The sequence below is a fragment of the Plasmodium knowlesi genome (genome assembly GCF_000006355.2).
Source record: "Plasmodium knowlesi strain H genome assembly, chromosome: 7".
Lineage (NCBI taxonomy): Eukaryota > Apicomplexa > Aconoidasida > Haemosporida > Plasmodiidae > Plasmodium > Plasmodium knowlesi.
This window is the reverse complement of record NC_011908.2, coordinates 1,019,330-1,040,568: the sequence shown is the minus strand read 5'-3', so window position 1 is coordinate 1,040,568 and position 21,239 is coordinate 1,019,330. Positions and strand designations below refer to the sequence as shown.

At 41.6% G+C, this 21,239-nt stretch overlaps 3 protein-coding genes across 3 annotated transcripts; 1 reads left to right on the top strand and 2 right to left on the bottom strand.

The window, feature by feature from the left end:
- Positions 1-612: 612 nt before the first annotated feature.
- On the bottom strand, positions 613-768 carry PKNH_0724100 (conserved Plasmodium protein, unknown function; the record flags this gene model as incomplete). The annotated part of the gene is made up of 1 exon (XM_002258496.2): positions 613-768. The coding sequence occupies one exon, from the start codon at positions 766-768 to the stop codon at positions 613-615; it is 156 nt and encodes a 51-aa protein (XP_002258532.2).
- Positions 769-6,514: 5,746 nt separating this feature from the next.
- On the top strand, positions 6,515-16,081 carry PKNH_0724000 (protein kinase, putative; the record flags this gene model as incomplete). Its single annotated transcript, XM_002258495.1, has 1 exon — positions 6,515-16,081. The coding sequence occupies one exon, from the start codon at positions 6,515-6,517 to the stop codon at positions 16,079-16,081; it is 9,567 nt and encodes a 3,188-aa protein (XP_002258531.1).
- Positions 16,082-16,636: 555 nt separating this feature from the next.
- Positions 16,637-20,813, bottom strand: PKNH_0723900 (protein kinase, putative; the record flags this gene model as incomplete). Its single annotated transcript, XM_002258494.1, has 4 exons — positions 16,637-19,866; positions 20,067-20,134; positions 20,324-20,427; positions 20,706-20,813. The coding sequence occupies 4 exons, from the start codon at positions 20,811-20,813 to the stop codon at positions 16,637-16,639; spliced, it is 3,510 nt and encodes a 1,169-aa protein (XP_002258530.1).
- Positions 20,814-21,239: the final 426 nt, after the last annotated feature.

The window sequence follows — 21,239 nt, the reverse complement described above, 5'->3', positions numbered from 1 at the left end:
GTTTAGCGATAAGGGGAAAAACAACATGAGAGTTATCGGTGGAACAGTGGTTGCTCTTACCCCTTTACGTAAGACTTCGACATGATAACATTCTCTGGGTGCTCATTTTGTTCTTCATTGGGGGAACAGTCTGGTCAAATATAAAAAATGCATAGCACAAAAAAATGAGCTATATTCGAATGGCCCACATTTCCTTCTGGTCATACCTTCCCTATATAACATACTTCACTCTGGAGTTACGTTCATGTTCAATTTGCTTTCTTCCGGTTTTCATCATACTTTGGGACGCCCGCATTGAAAAAATCAAAACAGAAATGCCACGATTTTAGGGAGAAAATACTGTGTTCCATTGTTTGCTGTCCATTTTGTGGTGCTCACTATTTACTAGCCATTTTGTAACATTTTTTTTTTTTTCATGGTCAGGTGAAATTGAAAGAAAAAAAAAAAAAAAAAAAAAAAAAAATGCCCACGTGTGCAAGTGGGTAATGACTTAATCCTATTTCGTCCCCATTTCTTCTTCCTCCTTCATTCTGTCTCCTTAACTGTCCCTCCCCACGTCTTCATTATCCCTGCTCCGTATCCGTGTCATTGGTCCATTCGTGACACATTCGATTAATCTACCTCGAAATAAAAGTCTGGTTTTTTGTTCTTGTCATCGGGGACGTTATTTTTGTTGAGCACGAATATCAAGATAATACCTATTATCGGTGAGGTGGCAAAACACAATTTTAATATCGTCAGGAGGATTGAAAAGATGGTGCCTATCATTTTACAAACGAAAGTTAGCTTATATAACGATGGGGTGAGGTAGGAAAGGTCTGTAAAGTATGAGGCGAAAAAATATTCACACGCATATGTGCTATGTAAACACCCTACTAAAAAGGGATCTTTTACAATTGTCCCATTTGGGATGAATATGATCGAGAGAGGGTGAAAAAACAGAGCACCACGGTAGTTGCATACACAAAGCGATGTATATGTGCGCCTACAGCCTCGTATACATACATGCATATATAACTCATGTATGTACTACGCCGAGGTAGGACCTCTTAGCCATTAACCAAAAAAAAAACAGAGCGAATTTTATTCTAGCAAATGCAAGAAAAGCATGCTTTCCTTTTCACTCTCTGAATTATGCCACTATACAATTTTTCTTAAATTTACCTTTTTTTAAAAACTATTCTGCGTTCGCTTCCCTTGGAATGCAATTTTTTATTCTTTACATATCAGAACGGCAAAAAAAAAAAAAAAAAAAAAAAAAAAAAGAATGAGCATTTTTGTAATACTACCATGCGATGAGCAAAAAAAAAAAAAAAAATTGCTTAAACGGTAAAGCGGGGTTACGCAAGTGGGCACAAGAAGCATTACATATTGTATTACATGAATGATATTTGTTTATTTTTTCACATGTTTGTACATTTTGCGCGAGCAGTGCTATGTTTAATATATCAACGCCAATTTTCGAAGTGGCAAAAGAAAAAAAAAAAAAAAAAAAAAAAAAAAAAAGGTTTTCAAATATAGTTAACAAACGAAAGGTAACCTTGTAACTATCCACAAAGAGTTATAATTAAAGCGAAAAACGGGGAGGAAAAAAAAAAAAAAAGAAATCTTCGCATTAATTTTTTTACGCTATATAAGTAGGCATGTTTTTTGCCTGTACAAAAGTTTAATGCTTCTCTTTTTCTGTACCTCTAAGCAAGAGGGCACTTAAATCTGAATGTGTATGACGCCACATCGGTGTGCTTGTACCTTCCAGAATAAGAAAAATAAAATGTGAAAATGTGAACGACGCGCAGCGCCAGTATTGTGGTTTCTACCTTCAGGTACTTGCCTCCCCCAATATAACAATGACCAAACAAAACATGAGAAAATCAATTCGAGCTTTCTCTCGTTCCTGATTCATTCCCCCCTCGCCTTTGTAATTAGTAAAAAATGCGCTACTTCTATTTGGAAGGAAATGCCCAAAATATATCTCTATTTAATTATATTGTAACCGGTTTAACGGAACAACAACAGGGCAAATAAGATAGAAAAAAAAAAAAAAAAAGTGCTTACCATTGGGGGAACAAAAATGGAAAGCTCCTCTGCGTTCCATTACAATTGCAATGTTTGGTTGAATATTCAGGTGAATATTTGCCCATGCAATGGTTGGCAAATTTGGACATTGCATCATGCAGAGGTGAGAACAGAAGAGTGCTGTCTTAATTTTTTCTCTTTTAAGTAACGGAAATGTGCGAATCCTTGGGAAGATATGCAAGTATTATCCCATGATGGAAAAATGTACAATTGCCACTTTGCACGATGATTTCATCTGGGATGTGTTATATCATGCCTGGGTGCGTGTGGGTTACCAATTTAAGGAGAAATAAAAACAGCGAAATGGCGCGAAGGCACGAAAAAGTACGCGTCATGGACACCATAATACACGACAGGTGTATCTAAGCACATGAATTGGGCAAAGAATTGTATGTATGAGCCAGACCATATCTTTAGTCCACCCCCCTCCTCTGCATATTCCGTCTGGAATGCAAAGTTTCCAATTTTGGTAACTCCTTCGAAATGGGATACTTCCCTTTTTTTAAGAAAAAAAAAAAAAAAGAAATCTTGGACATATTTCCCCCCTCCACGCCACGCTCAACAATGTATTAAATTTAAAGAAAAAAAAAAATGCTACGTTAAATATTCTCCTTGATGTGCATCACAAAAAGGGATGAAACCCTTCCCCTCGCAGGGTTTAAACATTTTGCGTTTTTTTTCCTTCGTTCAAGTATACGCGATTTGGAGGTAAAATTTTCCAAGGCTTCTTTTCTGTACCAGCGAAGAAAAATAAAATAAAATTCTATATGGATCTTGTCCCATTCGATGCGACCAGATCCTCTTACCACGCAGAACAAACGTGAAGTGTGTAAACGTAGGATGAAAAAATGCACGCTACGCGGCACATCCACCCTCGTTCAATGCTAATAATTTTTCGTTGGAAAGAGGGATTAGCTGCTCCCCCCCCCCCCTCAGCAGTTTATTCCCTTCTTCTCTATATTCCCCTAGAGTATTCGTCTTTTAGTTTTTTTAACATTTCAAGTAGGGTTGATAAAAGATCGGTTTACACTGTCAATTTGTTGGGATAATGGGGGGAAGGGAAAAAAAAAAAAAAAAAAAAAAAAACGACCAAGCCGATAACTCTGCCTCAATGGGCAATTCACTTTCATTTTTGTTAAGCTACCCCTGGTGTGTTATTAAACATTGACATGTACTTCCCACATATAGATGCTTCTGGCTTCGAAGCTTTGCAAATATGCCTTTTTTTTTTTTCTTTTTTTTTTTTTTTGGCTTGCATTTTCTACATTTTACAAATCCCCCATTTCCAGCTAACTCATGGGGAACACTCGTGTCCGCCTTTTCGTGGTGCGATAAAACGGGAAAAAAATATTTCATAAAAAAAGCAATATATATATATGCGCAAGGTCATCCTAACTCCTTTCGAGTATGCCCAAAAATCCATGGAGAATGTGCGCGTGTTCGGGCAAAATTGGATAGGCGACCTAAAGGTGTGGCCAGCAAAAAGAAAAAAAAAAAAAAAATACATATATATATATATATATATATAAGGCGCGGCGCCCGTCCGTGCAAACTTGATCGTATCGCGAAAAGCCAGCGCTAACTGAAGAGCAGGAAGATGTATAATAATATACATTCGGGCGGGTACGATGCGCTAGAATAGCTGCGCCTGGGCATTTGAACCAATCATGCATGTACATTTTGTTATGCATGTAAGTATATCTAACCCAACGGGCTTTTTCTAACGCCCACGGGGCTACTTAACCGTGAAAAGGGAAAAAACGGTTCATTTTTGCTTTTCGCTTGACACTGAAAAATGCGCAGCCAGGACGACCCAAAGGAGGCAAAAAATATATGTCTTACCTCGTTGGAAAAGAATAATATAATGGTCGTCATATGTAAAAATGTAAGCGATAAAAAAATGATATGCAAACAAAATTAAGAATATGCATTTTTTTTTTCTGTTCACAAATAAATTGCATGTAAAATTTTTGTAAATTTGGAACAATACCAATTACAGCTTGATTAAATAATTAAAGAAATAATGCTGGTGAGTGCGTCTCTCGGGGTGCTCTAAAACGCAACTGGCACTTGCGCCTATCCTGGCATTGGCGATTTATTAACAAACTCGACGAAAGGAGGATGGATTATTTTTGGGGTTGAGGGAGCAGGGTTTTTTTTTTTTTGCCAATAAGCTGACTTTTGACAAACGACACGCGGCTCCTCAATGAGCCCGCATATCCCGGAATAGCCGCGCAGTGCACCGCACGAATAATAAAAAATACAGAAGGTACATATATCCATATAAACTTACATCATATAATATTCTTTTATTTATACAATACAATAACATACGGGTAACAAATATTCAAGCCAAAGGTATTTAGAAGTACTGTTTTTTACTTATTATAATATATATAATAATGCACGCTTGCAAAAACCCTTCTCTTCATGGGCGCTGTATGCATTGTATATGTAAATGGATATACCCACAGATAGATAGATATATTTTGGCGTATCCTTTGCATGTACAAAAGTTGGCAAAAAAAAAAAAAAAAAAAAAAAAAAAAGGCTTTTATGTGCATAAGGGTATTTTTACAAGGATTATATATTTTTTTATATATCTTTCCGTTCGTCCGTCGTTTTATCTCCTTTTTTTATAATTTGGGGTTTATCTTCCCTTGCCTTTCCCCTTGTACTTTTTTTTTTTTTTTTTTTTTTTCTTCTTGTTATAAGTAATTAGGCATATATATATATATTGTAAATAGAAATCTCTCTTTTTGGTCTTTATGCATGAAAAAATCAGCCGTTTTTTTTTTTTTTTTTTTGTTTTTTTTTTTTTTGCGATTTATTCATTATTTTCCTTTTTATATTTTTTTATGCATTTATTATATATGTTATATACATTGTTATGTTTATTTATATATATACATTTTTTTATAAATTTTTTATATGCATTTTTATGTATATTTTTATATATGCATATTTATGTTTATTTTTATTTTTATTTTTACGTCGCATGTTATAATGCTCTTGGTTTCCCGTTTGTACGTGCACTTCATTACGCCCGCATGCACGCGCGTTTGCGCTTTTGCGTCCCCTAAGCATACGCATAAACTCGTGCTTACCTGACGAGTGAGGCGAACCCCGGGGGGAGAAGGTGGAAAACTTCTCCGGCAGTAGCACCACGTGCAAAGGTAGCTATATATCCCAATGCGTATACTTACGTGCATATTTACCTATGTATATGTGTACCTCTCCACTTGGTGCGTAGTCCCCGTACCTTTATCATGTGTAGGTATGCGACGCACACATAAGTACATACGTGAATACGTCTGCATACTTTTTTCTACATTCTAGTACATACTACGCATTATTTTCCCGAAGATCCCTTACCCCTTTGGCCGGGAGACGAACGCACACCGAACTCAGCGTGCGCATTTATGTACATACATATGTCCATGCATACGTTCGAGCTGTGCTTTTTTTTTTTTTTTTTTTTTTAAATTAGGCATCGCGTTAGCTGGATAGAAAGCTTACCATGCAATTTGCACGCTTTGCCTTTTTTTTCCTCCAAACGACGGACGGATACATGCACAAACAGACGAACGTACTTACATGCGCACGCTACTGAATTTTTTTTTTTTTTTTTTTTTTTCATTATGCAAACAGCACTTTGACCAAGACGTTCATTTGCTGTACAGCATTGTCCGGGTGCACGTGTACATGTATGTGCGCCGGGACTACATGCATACGTTGTGAAATTAGTGCATGCGAAACGGCTACACGTTGTTTAACACCTTGACGTTGTGTGACGCCATATGGGTGCTAGAGAACAGACGAATTAATCCTATGCGGTGAAGGAATTATCGCAGGGATTGTTTTTTTTTTTTTTTTTTTTTCCCCTTTCTTTCCCTGTAAATTGGCGAAGCATGTAATTCCTGTATCTGCGCGATTGCGTAATTTCCCCACGTAGTACATCCATGCATCGCTTCTGCCAGACGCCACCCCAGGACTGCGGCCTTTTTTTTTTTTTTTTTTTTTTGCGTGGCATATTTAAAGGTGCGCATCCACCAAGTGTAGATGTAGGTACACATCGAGGTTTTTGTTTGAAGAGGAACCTCCGAAGTTGTATCACCTGACAAATGTGTCCTTTTGGTGCACATTTAGTTGAATCCTCTACATCTGTTATTCTTTTCCTGTCGCACACTGCTGACTGTTTGGTAGTGATTCGGCCCCCTTTTGGTTGTGAAACAAAGTTACTCACTACGAAGATCAGGGCTCACCAAAAATAATGCGCGGTTTTAACAGAAGGAATGTGTTCCAGAGAAACTCAAGTAGGAAACAGACTATGACAGCCAGTTCACCCCTACCCTAATGATAAAATATATTTTTGAACCGCGACAAAAGTTACAAAAAAAATTCTCCTAAAAGAGAAGAATCAAAGGGTGATTTATTCATGGTAGCCCCTCTTGTGGTAGAAACTAAAAATGATTTTCGGAAAATGAACAAGGCCTCGTCGGCTGCGTATTTAGAAGATTGTCTTTTGCGGGGGTTAGAGCGAGAGAACCTGCAAAAGGTGCATGCGCAACTGGCGGAGGAGGAGCAGTACGATCGGGAGGTGCTAGAAGAAACATTGAAGGAACAGCAACAGGAAGGGGAAGGTGAAGAAGACGAAGGAAACGGGGCGTCACTCGACATTTCACAGTGCAGGAGCACCAACGGAGATCAAAACAGTAAGCACGATTTCATTGGACGGAATCCTCCTACAAATGGTGGCAAAGGAAACGAGTATATGCTAAACTATTTGAACGCATACATAAGTAAAAATATAAGGAACAGTAAAGCATCAGAAAATATTAACCCACCAAATTTTTTAACAAGCCAAAATACAGACAATATGATAAGTGGGAACCCAACGAACATTACAATTATTGGTAGTAACAAACACTGCATGAAACAAATTTTCAAAGACAGGGATAAGGGTAACCCTTTATATGATGGACAGGCTGCAGCCAACCTTCACTACATGCTAATCCCAAATGAAAACGAGCGCAAAGAAAACGTGAACTGGAATGAGCGCATAAGTAACTTTATACATACAGAATTACAAAGCGGCTTCGTGGACAATAGAGGGTATGTATCAAACAGGAGTAGCCTGATGAATGGAGCGAATTGTTCAGACCAACGAGTGAAGAACCCACACGACTGGGGTAAAGCAACAACTGTACTGGCTGAAAATGTGGGAAATATATTTGTCAACAAATTTCACCCAGGCGAAACGGGAATTTCTACCGGTGGTTTGAAGAACCTGAGTAATGTGCGGAACGTTCAGAGTGACATGGCCCACGTGAGCATGTATGACGGTGAGGAAGGGGGCTGCGAGGGGAAAACCAACTCGATGCAAGTGAGTACAAATAGTACAGGTGCAGAGCGTGTGAGTTATTATCATGTGAATAATCCCCGTTTGGGAACTCCCCATGTAAGTATCGGTACCACAAATCAGAACAGCCCCACGAATGAACCAAACCCGAACAATAGCAGAGAGTGCGAAAACTATAAGTTGTCACCAAGTGGAAGTGAACATATCTCCCCGAGGAGGAGTCCAAACGAGTGCTACAAGCCGCAAGGGGTGCTCCTCAACGGCGCTGGAGAGAAAGGCGCAAAATGGATAGACCCCAATATAAAGGAAGATCCTATTATTCTAAGTGACAGTGAAAAAATGAACTGTACAAACACGAAGGGGAAGGCAGGTGAAGTACCCCAAGTAATAACCCATCCAAATAACTGGATGAAAGAACAAGAGAAGGAAAATTATCGAAGCTTTCTCTATGTAATCAATAAAAAAATGGAAATGCTTTCCAAAGATAGAAATATCATCGCTGTGGAAAATATGTACAAGCCTGGATTCCAAACTGTGAATGCTTCACGTAGCCATAACAACCCTATGTATGTGAACACCACTGATAAGGGATCCATTTTGGGACCAACGAAACTAAATTCAGGGGAAAGGGGAAAAGGTACTACTGATAACGCAGTATCGCCCATTGTTAATCCAAATTATTATGCAGGCTTTGTACGTAACGAACAAAAAGGAAGTTATCAAAGTACCAACGTGAAGATGGTACAACCAGAACAACAACAGTATGTGTTACAGCAACGTTATGATGAGGAAGCAACTCTGGGTGGCACTCCGGAGTTTTATTCCCGTCGGGAATCCTTCGCGGAGGGGGGAGGTCATCCCAGTGGGTTGTTGAATAACCACGGGAGGAAGATCTCCGTGGATTCCAACGGAATGAGAGATCTAGAAATGTTGGGAGGTGAGGAAAACAGTTCATCAAATAACTTCGCCAGCAGTGGTGATCAGGTCAGCAATTTAAATAACTACTGCGATGGTGACTTCCCGGAGGTGGGTAAATTAAGCGGCGTTAATTTTTCCAATGGTGTGGATAGGTTAAGTGTACAGTTAAATTTTATCGAAGAGGGGCTAGTGGGATACCAGAAGGAAGGAGGCCCAAGTAGTTTCCATTTTGTTCAGAAGGAGAAGAAAATAACCAGTTCCCTGCATTGTGGCAATTATGATGAGGATGTGGAATCTGGAGGTAATGATGGTCGTGGCATCTCAAGTGATCATTTGGATCACGTGGAGCAGACCGACCACGCCGACATGACCGAATCGCAGTGCGCAAATTATGCATTCGACAAAGGAGTTGGAGCGGTAACAAGTGCAGGGGAGGAGGAGGATAGCGGCACCAACCGGAATAGTGGCGCTGGAAACGAGAACTGCTCCAGTAGCAGGAAAAGTAGCCACGAGCACAGTTATAACAAGAACGACCCATTTAATGGGGATACCTTTACAGGGGACCCATTTATTCTGGATCCCTTTCGCAATGACCCATATGGGAAGGACCCCTTTGCGGGTGATACTTTTTTTAATGATCCATGTGGGAAAGATGGGTTGTGTCTGAACCAGATAGGGACATACAGTGAGCACAACGAGTATTATTCCAACATGCAGGACAACGACAAGGACGACAGTGATAATGCGGTGGACAATGTTAATAACAACGCTACGTTAAATGATGATTATGTATTTCCATCGAGTGGAAAGGATCAGGATGATCTACAGGATGGAGTTTCCCCACAAGAAAATCAGGCTCAATTGAACAACGTAGACTACCTCTTCACAGGCAGAAGCAATAGTAATAACAATTGCATGCCCATAAAGGAGGTGTGTAAAGGTGGTGGTAATACATCTGGCTGCTTTGTCAGTGGTCCCCACAGTGAAGATTTCATTCGCGAGCATTTAAGTAACGACCAGGTCGAAACGTCGAACGCGAGTGAAAAGACGTACCAAGTGCATCATGGGAGTGATATGAGTGACGGGGGCGTAAGTCGAGGCAAACTCAGCAACAAGGAAAGTCACGATAACTCCAGCGATAGAAGAAGCCAGGATAGTCGCCGCGATAGCAGTACCACAGGGGGAGAGGGAAACAGAAAATTGTTTCATAATGCCCACCATGGAAAGGCACCAAATTTCACGCAAAAGAAAAATATAAATGACGACCATGCAAATGAAGAGGATGTTCTACGCACTGCAGAAACCAGGAAAAGTAGCCAATTCAGTTTTAACAGTTGTGTTATCCATGTGAAGGGAGATAATAATACCCCCCGAAATGAGTTCGACTCGATGGAAAATCACTTCGTCAATGAAGACCAGGCGGCAGTTCCTGTAGCGGGAGTTGAGGGGCGCACCTCGTCCCAGGAGGATGAATTTTCGCGGGCAAGTCAAAAAATTGAAAGGGCCATTACTTCAACAGATGTTGGGCTTGATATGGTTGACAGTGACAGATCTGTTGAGTGCACTAGGGGAGAAAGCGGAACGGACGGAAAAAATGATGAACATATAGAAGTGCTTTCCCATATTCAAGAAAAGGTGTGCCCAAATCGTGTTAGAGAAGAACTAAGTAATAAGGAGAAGGATGCAATGAGGAGAAATTCACATGATGACAGAACCTTGGGAAGCAATTCCAAGCGCATGCAGAAGCACAGCCATGTAGATGTAAAGTTAACCCATGAAGGTTACTCTCTCGTGGATGGAAATTTCCGTAAAAACGGAGTTACAATAAGTACGAATAACATTGTCACCGATGGATGCAGCATGGTTACCAACGAAGAATGGATGCATTTCAATGGAGAGTCCAATCAGGTGGATCACCTTAACATTAATAAAGGGAACGGTAGAAGCGGAAGAAATGCCCAGAATAGTTTGGCAGAGAATGCCATTCTTCTTGGAAGTACCAACAATTTAAACCATGTGACTAAGGGAAATTACGGCCCTGCGAGCCATTTAAGGGATTATTCTGGCTTGGGCCCCCTTAGCACTAGTATTAGCCGTGCTAGCGCTAGTGGCATGGGGGACGCCCCAACTTCTGCTCATCATGGGAACTTCGAGGGGCTTCAAAGTGACACAGGGTTTCAAAATCGCCTGCACATCAGGAACGACGCCATGCGAGATAGAAACACGAACGAGGGAAGCGCCGGACAACCCTACGACTGGAATAATGAACGAAGCACGAGTTATACCCCCACCTCATTTAATAGAAACACTAATGAAACGAAAAACTTTTTAACGAATTTTTTTGATGCCATTGAATCGGGTACTTTGAACCAGAGCGGAAGGGGAGCCATGGCAGGAGCATTCACCAGGAGCGGAAATGAACAGGATGTTGATAACCTTCTTTTTTCACGCAACGGGTATCAGAAGCAGAGTGTAGTGAAGAACCATAAGGAGAAGATCCCCCAGATGATGGATTCTCCTAGGCATGGTGGAAGCAATTCAAACCATGTAAGAAATGGAAATACGATTGATGCGTTTAGCAGTGCGAGTCAGTTCGGAGGGATGAAGAGTCTGGGAACGATGGACATTCTGAGTGGGGTGGTCTCAAAAGGTACCGCACAAAATGATCGCTTGTGTAGCGGAGTCGCCAGAAGTGTCAATCATCTCACGAACAAAAATGACCAGAGCGGTGCGCACCAGAAGGTGGCCATTCCGATAGCAGGCCCTACGTCGAAGAATGTAAACTTGGTGGAGAATAATCTACCCCACAAGAATATCCCTCCTATACAAACGGCCAGAAATAGTAACGTCGCACATCCTGTTGTCTATTATAACCCCAGCAAACTTCTCATTAATAAACACATTCACGCAAATAAATATATGAACGGTAAGGTGAAAATGATGAATAGTGGAAATAGCGGCTTGCATAGCAGTAACAGTAGTATGGGTACCCTTTGGGGAGATTATCGCCCTGGTGGTGGTAGCCTTACAAATGTAGGCGGTCCCAACATAGTGCAAGTTGATAATGAAAACAGAAAATATCTGAACATTGTAGGGAACAACAATAGTGGTGCTATACCTACCTTCCATAGGAAGGAGAATAATCATCCATCAACAGATGGCAAAACGAAAGGCAAAATTATCGTCCCAGCGTTGATAACCAATGATGAAAAGGCAAGCTTGACGAGCAGCCCAGTCGAAGAGTGTAGTAATTTCGTTGTGGCTACACACGGAGTGAACACACGCACAACGGCCACTGGGATCAACAACAACTGTAGTAGCATCTCCCCAAATGAACAGAACTCCAATGTGCCTTTGAATAAAATATCAGTGGGAGGAGTCCCCTTTTACATGACGGAAAGTAAAAACCTCCCTGGGAGTAATTGTGCAGACGGTATCAACCTTGATAAATTAGAGAGGAAGGATTCGTTTAGTAGTAATGGAGAGGGCACTGGCACCTTAAGAGGTAGAACTGCGCTACACGATGGTGGGAGTAGCGCTAGTAGTACCATGATAGAATCGAGGCAACTGAATCAAAACTTTATGGAGAAAGAACAAAGTGCAAATGGGTTAAACGGGTTTATAACCCCTGGAACGATGGCATATGAAAGGGGTAGCAATGGTGTTGAGTCCATCTCGTCGGTAGCATCAGGCTGCGGAGGGGAGGTCTTCTACTCTCCGTCCACCAATGGAGGTACAATCACCTCTTCACAAATTATCTCCAATCATAAAATGAGTAATTTCGCAATTAATGAACATCTAGGTAATATTATGTTGAGCCAAAAAATTAACGGCTTTTTTAATAGCGCCCGAACGAACATACAAGGAGGGGGCAGTAGCACTCTCTATGGAAGAGTCGGTGCAGATATCTCAAACGTAAGCAACTCCAATGTACAGGGCATCATTGCTCACAAGAAGAACGAACATATGTACAGCGGAATGAAAAGCAAAATTAATGAAGGTAAAAGAAGTAATATTTGTGAAACGGTTAGTACCTACTGTAAGGAGAATTCAAACGATGCGTCCAAGATTGGGGAAAACTTCCTCTTTCAGGGAGGGGGTGCCTCTATCGGTGGCGTACCCAGCGAAGGTGTAATGGATCAGACGTCAAACCACCTGATCCATCATAAAATGACAGACCTGAACGGTAACAATCTTGGCAGTTATTTGGGCAACCATAAAATGAGGAGGCATGTAAAGACAAATAAAATGATTGAGTCACATGTGATGCACTCATTCGTGAGTGGCAAAAGTGGAAATGTGAGTAGCGACAGACTTAATGAGTACACAAAGCATATTGCGGAGGAGCATTTTCAAGGTGATACGAATCAGAAGGATAGCGAGCAGAATGTAGGTGGGCCATTTAGTAGGAAGAATCTCGGCATTCCGCATTATACAGAAGGTAGCAGCAATAGCGGATTCGTAAATGGCGGAGGCTTGAATAACCGTGTTAGCAATATCGTCAGTGGTATCTTAAGCGGAAACACCAAGGAAGGTGGTAGTAATGTAGATGAATTACCGAAGGAATTTTATTTCCTCAATGGAGGCAACGGAATGGTTAATCAAAACGGGCCCACCTCGCACCAGTTTCCAAAAACTTCTGTGCATGACAAGAATATCTATATGAAGGCTAACAATGGCGAAGTATGGGGAATCGCTGGGACGAGGGATTATAATGATCCTCATCAAAACGGGTTCGGTGATAAAGGAGATGCTGTACCTGCCGTGGTGACTGCATCTATGGGCGGGGCTCAATTATTTCGGAATCATCCAGTGAATCAAAGCCTACGCAGCGACGAACGGAGAATCGAGGACCAGATGTGTCACTATGGGCACAGGGCGGAACTCTCTGCGGTAACGGTAGACCCCGAAATATCGTGCAAAGAAGAGGATAACAATACTACCAAGGCCCAAGAGAGGAGGTACGCCATGCAGGCCGAGGTGCTAACGAAGCGGATGGGTAGCTTGAGTCAGGAATACACGGTGAGCAGCAGCACCAATAGTGGCAGCAGTAACAACGGCAGTAGCAACTATAGCGGTGGTGGAGGCACGTACGGTTCTGGTGGCAATTGCACCTTCGGCGGTAATTACGCTGTTGGCGGGAGCAAGGTCTCCGCACAGAGCTCGTACCCCCACAGCAGCCTGAACAATGCAGATGTGAACAACGTCCTAATGGCTATGATACAGAACCCAATGAATTGTAACGGAGGTGTCGTAGCTAGCCACGTTAGGAAAGCAGCACCTGTGGACGGACCAGGAACCCCCATCGGACTAAGCTCAGGTCACATGGTGCAGAACGTAAGGACCATGAACAACGATAGCAGCCTTCCAAACGATTTGTTATTGAAGGGAAAAAATTTCGAGGAGATTATATGTAGCAAAGGATACGTTCAGAGTAGGTACCCACAACACTATGCGTATAATAATGTGAATACGAAAATGGCTAGCCCGCCTCAGAGTACTCCAAATTCCCAGCACTATGGAATTCATGGTGGTGGTGGGCATCATAGTGGTCTGCATGGCAGTGTTTCTAACGTGCCACTTAACATGCCCCCCAGCGCGGGCGTTCCCGCCAAGCAGAATGAAGACGTAAGAATGGGTGGAGAAAAAAATAACCTAAAGATTCCACTTAGCAACATCAACATCAGGAACCCAATGAATAGAGATATTGCCATGTACAACTCTGTGGGGGGTCTTTCTTACAGTAGGAACAGCCATGTGGTTACATCGACAAGCGGATCTGGTGTCAACGGTGGTGGATCTGGAGCAGGGAGAACCAACTACAACATTCCAGGAAAATGCGTAGAATCATTTAATTACGTGATGTGCAGTGAACAGGCAAAAAGTAATATGCAGCAGCAGCAACAACCACAAGCACAAGCACAACAACAACAACAACAACAACACGTGTTAGAGAACTTCACGAAGAATAGGAACATGATGAATAATAACTTAAAAATGGATGCCAATAAGAATTGCGCAAAGGTTAGGAGTTCTCAACATCAAGGTGGTTATGCGCACCTGGTGGTGCAACCCAACGGAGACGTGCGAAAGGTGGGACAACAATCACCGCCTTTGGCCTTGTCGTTAGGGATGGGAAGTGCCCACGCGGCTTTGGCAGCATCAGCTGCAGGAATGGCAGGAGGGGCAATGATTTTGCAGAACCAGAACGGTGGCCTTAACGAATACGCACAACAGTACTATGAGCAACAGCATCAGCCAATGCAGGTGCACTCTCACAATCAGCTCCAGAATCACTTGCAGCAACAGTTACATTCATCATGTGAAGGCGAGCAGGGGCAGCAGCACGCCAAGTACCTCTCCAACAGTAGTGACCTAGCCATCAGAAGGAAGGAGTATGAAAATGTGTTCAGGCTATCCAAAAGTCAGCTTGTAAATTTGGAGAATGAAATAAAATATCTAAAATCGCTAGCTGCGTACAATATAAAGCCCAGAGACCTATATTTTGAGACGTACGAAGAGACCGATATTCTTACTTACGATGGTAGCGGAGGTGCTGCTATCACAAATGGAGATTATTACTATTACCACCATCAGCAGCATCAAGGGGGAGGAGTCAGTTGTGTAGATGGTGATAACTTACCCATGGGAGGTTCTAATCAGATAAACGGAAATATCTCCAATGGAAATGGCAATGGAAATGGCAATGGTAATGGCACCGCCAGAGGAACAGGAACTGATGTACAGCTGATGGAGAAGCCTCCCCTGGGTGGGAAAATCAAAAGAGAAAAAGGGAAACCAAAACTCTACACTAATAAATTTAGCAGCAAGTTCAAATACAGCGTAATTGAGGAAGGTTCATTTGGTGTAGTTTACAAAGGATGGTACAATGGAATGCATGTGGCTGTGAAAGTACCAGTGGATAAAATGGCTAGACAAGATCCTTATGGATTAACAAAAAGATCCATCAATGAGTGGAAGATTTTATCAAAATGTGATCATCCAAATATAATTAAATTATGTGGAGGAATAATACACAGCTATTTTGACATTTGGCTAGTAACAAAATTAGTAAACGGATTAGATTTACATACGATAAAAAATAACATGAAAAAAGAGGACAAGGTTATGAGCATTGATGTGTCTTTAAAAATGTGCAGGCAACTAGCCAATGTTATTAATTTTTTACATACGCCCATAAAAAATAAAAAAAATGTAATCATCCATAGGGATATAAAACCAGAGAATTTAATCATTGATAATGACTGGAATATACATCTCTGCGATTTTGGAGATTCAGAAGAATGCGAAGATGGAATCGTAACAAATGTGTCTGGTGCCACTTGGATTTATGCTCCTCCGGAATTATTAACATGCCATCCTTTGAAGCAGAGTAGTGATTATAATTTTTTGGACCATACGAAATTATCGTACAAATGGGATATCTGGTCCATGGGCTGTGTATTTCAAGAAATGATGAATTTGCCTTCTCCATTTCAACATTACATTATTACGTTTGACGAGTCCGACCAAATTTATGAGAAACTGGTAGATGTCTTTACGAAGAAGTTGCCTCCCTGTATTCATTCAAAGATTGAGAACTCTCCCTTCGCTGATATCATTCGCCTGTGCTTAAACTACGACCCGAATTTGCGACCCACGGCATCTGAAATAGTTCAGTTACTTAACCAGCCGGACGAATACCTGTTGTTGAAGAGGGCCTAACCGAATGATGTGCATTTGTGAACGGGTTGTTAACCAGATGGAGGGCATTAGGGGGGGGGAGAGAAAGGAAAACCACCACCACCACCACCCCCTGGCCCTTTTTTTTTTTTTTTTTTTTTTTTTTTTTTCTTGTTTTATCCACCACATCATATCAAGCTTGTTCATTCCGTGCGTTATATTTTATTCGTCCTTTCATGTCCATTTTACGCCTTTTTCACGTCATCCATTTAACAACTCCAACTTCATCACCAATTCAACTCACTTGAACAAGAAAAGAGCAGCGACCGTGTTGTAGCCATTTGGCACACACAGGAATGAACAAAATATCATTCATTTGAGTTAAAAAAAAAAAAAAAAAAAAAAAAAAGTGTCTTTTGTTTTTATGCCAAACGGGGGCAATGCGCAAAAGCAATCAATCCCCATATAAACACGGCACCCCACACACACACCCTTGCAAGGGTAACCTAACCTTTTTATGATTAGCTTTTACATTACATCTGTTCGAAAGTGTTACTTGTCAGTGCCTATACCTTTAATTTATGTACCCAAGATCAGCTATAGGCTACACTCCTTGAGCTCTCCCAGGAGACGTCCGAAGTGCCTGCACAGATACGCTGAGTCGGGTCTACAAGTGGGTTCCGGGTTAAGGCACTGACGCATGACCAGTAGAATTTTACTCACTACCAAATGGAACAGCCTTCTATTAGAGAATTTCCCATGCAATTTTTTTATATCGATATAAATGTACTTCTGCTTAAAGGAAGTGCACAACCAAAAGAAGGGTGGCATATAATTACCCCTGAATGGCAAAGTACCAAACAGAACTTCATACATGACAACTCCAAATGAGTAGATATCACCCTTGTCTGTATGTTCTTCTTCTCTTAATACCTCTGGAGCGGCATAAGCGTCATCACAACGAACATTTCGCTTGTCGAACTTTTTGGCTTGAAAAAGTAGCAAAGGAGAGTTCATCGTCGTGTTTATATTTTGGATTTCATTCATGCAGGTTATATATGGTAAAGGCAAATTCATTTTTTCTCCCTCTACGTATTTAATATGCCTAATATGTTTGTTTCTTCCATGTGTGTAAGGAACATCGTCTATGTGCTCCTTTGCCTTTTCACTTCTCTCGGCACTTCCCCATCGGTATGACTGGTACAACAGGTGCGACCGCTTGTTTGATTCGTAAATGGAATTCACCCCCGATGCATTTACCTTATAATCGTAGTAACTCTCTATGGAGGCTTTCTCAAAGTTACACAGCTTAATGCCCCCGCCATCTTCCGACACGAATATATTTTTGCTCTCTATATTTCCATGAACTATATGTTTACTATGTAAGTAAAATAATGCAGATGCGATTTCGTAAAAAAGCTTAACAATATTCTCATTTCTTAGTGCCTTCATGCAGGTTTTATTTTCTCCCTCTTCTTCACGCGTTTGTCCTTCCCCCTGAGGGGAGGCACTTACGGTGTATATTATATCGTGGAGATACATCCCACTCAGGAACTCAAAAACCAAACCGAATTTTTCCTTCTTCCTACTTATAACGTTGCCTATATATTTGATCACATTGGGGTGCCTCAAATTTGATAGGATAAAATGCTCCTTCATGAATTCTATTCTTCTTTGGACCCTTTCCATCAAGGTTGCAGGCCTGTCCTGTGCATCCTCTTTTTCACTTTTCTCCTTCTGTTTGATTCCTTCTACTTGAGTCTTTGCATGGAAATCCCTTCCTTTCAAACGTTTAAACATTTCGTGCGATTCCAGATTCACCAAGTTACTTTTGATACTGGCCCAGCCGTCCAAGATGCTTTCCCCTATGTTGTTAAGCTGGTGTTCATCGAAGAGAAACTTTTGCGCGGCGGTAACCAGAGGATTTGTCAAGTGTGCGTTCGTCCCTTCGACAGTGCCATCATCACAGATAGAAGCACCATCTGGTAGGTCATCCCGCTCATCACCTGACACCCCTCCGGAAGATGGGCCCACTGCTCTCTCCTTCCGTGAAAACATTTTCAACCTCACGGGGGCGTTTGCATAGTAACACAGGTACGATGCCTTCCCAACGCTGCATCTGTCTAACCGCCTGAGCACAACCAACTCCGACTTGGGAATGGAGCTGAATGTTACCAAGGCATCCCCTCTTATATTCCCGAAGCTGACGAGCATTTGCAGGTACGTATTATGTAGATGGCTAAATGAATTTACAAAGTTAAGAAGGAAATATATGTGATGATTTTTCTCCACCCCCAGCATCCTTAGCATTTTCCGATTAAGGGTGAAAAAGTGGAAGCCATTTATTTGGTTGTACTTGAAAGAAGTTATGTAGTTGTGCAGGCCGAACAGATGGAGAAGAACAAATATATGGTAACTCCTCCACTGATAAATGCACTCTATTTTGTTTTTCTTGTTTTTGTATTTTAGGTAGCTCAGCAGGCGTGTGATGGTTGATGGCGTTTGCGCCATTAAAGACGCTTTCTTTCTTTGCCTCTTCCCCTGTCTCTTCATCTGTCTCTTCATCTGTCTCTGCATCTGTTCCTGAACCTGCATCCGTGCCATTTCCCTTCTTGACCCCGCAATGGCTTTTCCGCGGAATATGTTCCTATTAATTTCCGCCTTCCTTGATACACACTGTATCGAATCTCCGCTCCCCCACTGTACACCCCTGCACACTGCAGTAGATTCACTATTCTCATTCGATAAGGTACTTTCTCCTTTGTCCCCCCCATAGCCCACCTTACAACATCTACCCACAAGTAGCTTATACAATTTTAATCTCCTTCTTCTTCCCTGCCCTTTCACTCTTGTTATCCTCTTCTCCCGCGAACCGAAGTTTGAATGGAAAACTGAACGGATTGGTACCGCTATTTTTTTCTTCACTTTAAAGTGCTGTTCTGCAGAGGAGGCACTACATGGAGTCGCGTCTGGGCAAAACTCGCTGTCGATTTCCGAATCGGATTTATAAAGGAGGTCCATCAATTTAAGGTGTGGAAGAACATTCAAAAAATCACTTGAATTATACAAACAGTTTGCACCCTCTACTGACGCTTCCACAAAGGGGGCGTACCTTCCCTCATTACGCTTGTTAGGCCTTGTTGAATCTTTCAATGTCTCCCTTGAGGGTAAATCCCCCCTTGGATTCATATCCTCATGAAGTGGAAAAAAATTAAAAGCACTGCCTTGGTTTGTCTCCCCTTTGGGGATGAAATTCGAAACAGATTCATCCGTGCTACAGACACTACCGTCAGGTTGTCCCTCCTGTCCTATTCCTCCTTTAGCCCCTTTACTAATTAGCCCCTTCAGAAAATTTATCTTCGATTCATAGTTTACGTAGCTTAGGAAGCCTCCACGGGGTTTGCCTTTTCCGTTACCATTTCCACAATCATTTCCGCAACCACTTCCGCAACCACTTCCGCAACCATTTGTCTCCCTCTTTGCAAAGAATTGCACAAAAGATTTGTCTACACCAAACAGATGCTCAAAAATTTGCTTGCGCACCGAACGTGAGATGCTACTGTCCGTGTATATAGGAAAAAAGGCATTTAAATTTTCCTTCAAAAAAAGTTTCTCCTTCTTATAGTAATGAAGATATATGTCCATATGTTTCGTAATTTTTATTTTGCATTTTTTCCTGTTCGATTGGAACAAACAAAAGTTGTAACTCGTGTTTTTCTTTAATATTCCCACTCCATCCATCAGTCCAAATTTGTACGTCCCAAGGAAGAGCTGCTCATTTGTGTAGGTGCATCCAAATCCGTGGGAAATGTTGTTCAGCCATTCGCCTGCAGGGTTCAGGAGTTTTTTCATTTATTTATTTATTTATTTATTTATTTTTATTTATTTATTTATTTTATTTATTATTTTTTTTTTTTATTAATTTTTTCCCCCATAGTGCGCAGGAGAGGTAAAGATTCGCTGTCCAAATTTGGCATTGCCACCCCACATGGCGGCGCTACAGAATGGGGGCCTTTAGCGCACTCACCAGAGTAGACAATTCCCTGCTCGTTATACAACGTTCCGTAGCCACTCTTCGCGTTTTCGATCCATTCTCTGCATGGGAAGGGGGGTGAGGATTATCAACTTGGTGACTACAAGTGTGGAGCAGGTAGATGAAAGGAGTTCCGTTCCTGGAGTAAATCACACACAAGCAGCTGCACACAATACACGCATATATATTATATGTTTCTGTTCGGGTGAACTCCATCCAGTTCCCACGCTGCGCCACCCCCGAGGACTCACCCCTCATAGACGCTCCCAATTTCCTTGTAGATGTAGTAGCCATAACCGTGTCGCTTCTTGTTCTTGATCGTACCGATGTACACATCCCCATTTTGATATTCTAACTTTGGGAGGAAAAAAAAAAAAAAAAAAAAAAAAGAGTGAGCTACGTGTAGCCAAATGGGGCAAATTGTTGGTAACAGATTGATAGCAGTGTACAGGTAAAGATGGATGACAAACAGACACACGGCGGGACGGATAACTCTCCCCTTAGCTGTGTACACGCAGATGTAACACTATTATTCTCATTCCCCCCCAAAGCATAATCATCATTAGCAGAAGCAGTTAAGGTAGCAGGATCTCCATTACTACACTGCGAGGCGTGTCACTCCTGTGAACTAACAATTTCGTCGAAGGGTTGATGGGATAGTATGTCCCTCACGTGGGTGTAAACAAAGTCGTCTCGGTTTTTACACTTGCCGAGGTAATCTTCCTTTCGAATTCTCTGCATAGTGCCTCTCCTCCCCAAAAAATAGGATTACTACATAAACCTATGTAGAGTCAAGTGGGGGAATTGCACAGGGGCAGGGGGGGGGGAGAGAGATGCGTCTGTTTCTGTTTCTTCTCTTCCCCCTTCATTCCTTTTTCGTTTTTTTTTTTTTTTTCTCTTGACACAGAACTTTTGATGGGAACAAGGCGGATATAAAAATATTGCCCCATGTTGCCTTTCGCCAAACGGTCTGAGTCCACGCATACGGTAGAAGGGGGAAGTAGAACGGAGTCAATTGTCCCCTCAGGAGTTTTTTCGGATGAGGGACTGTCCCAATTTTTCTGCGGAACTATCGCTCCTTCTTATTGGCCCCTTGTGCATTTAAAAAAAAAAAAAAAAAAAAAAAAAAAAAGAACACAGCACAAGCACAGCTCAACAGTGCATAGC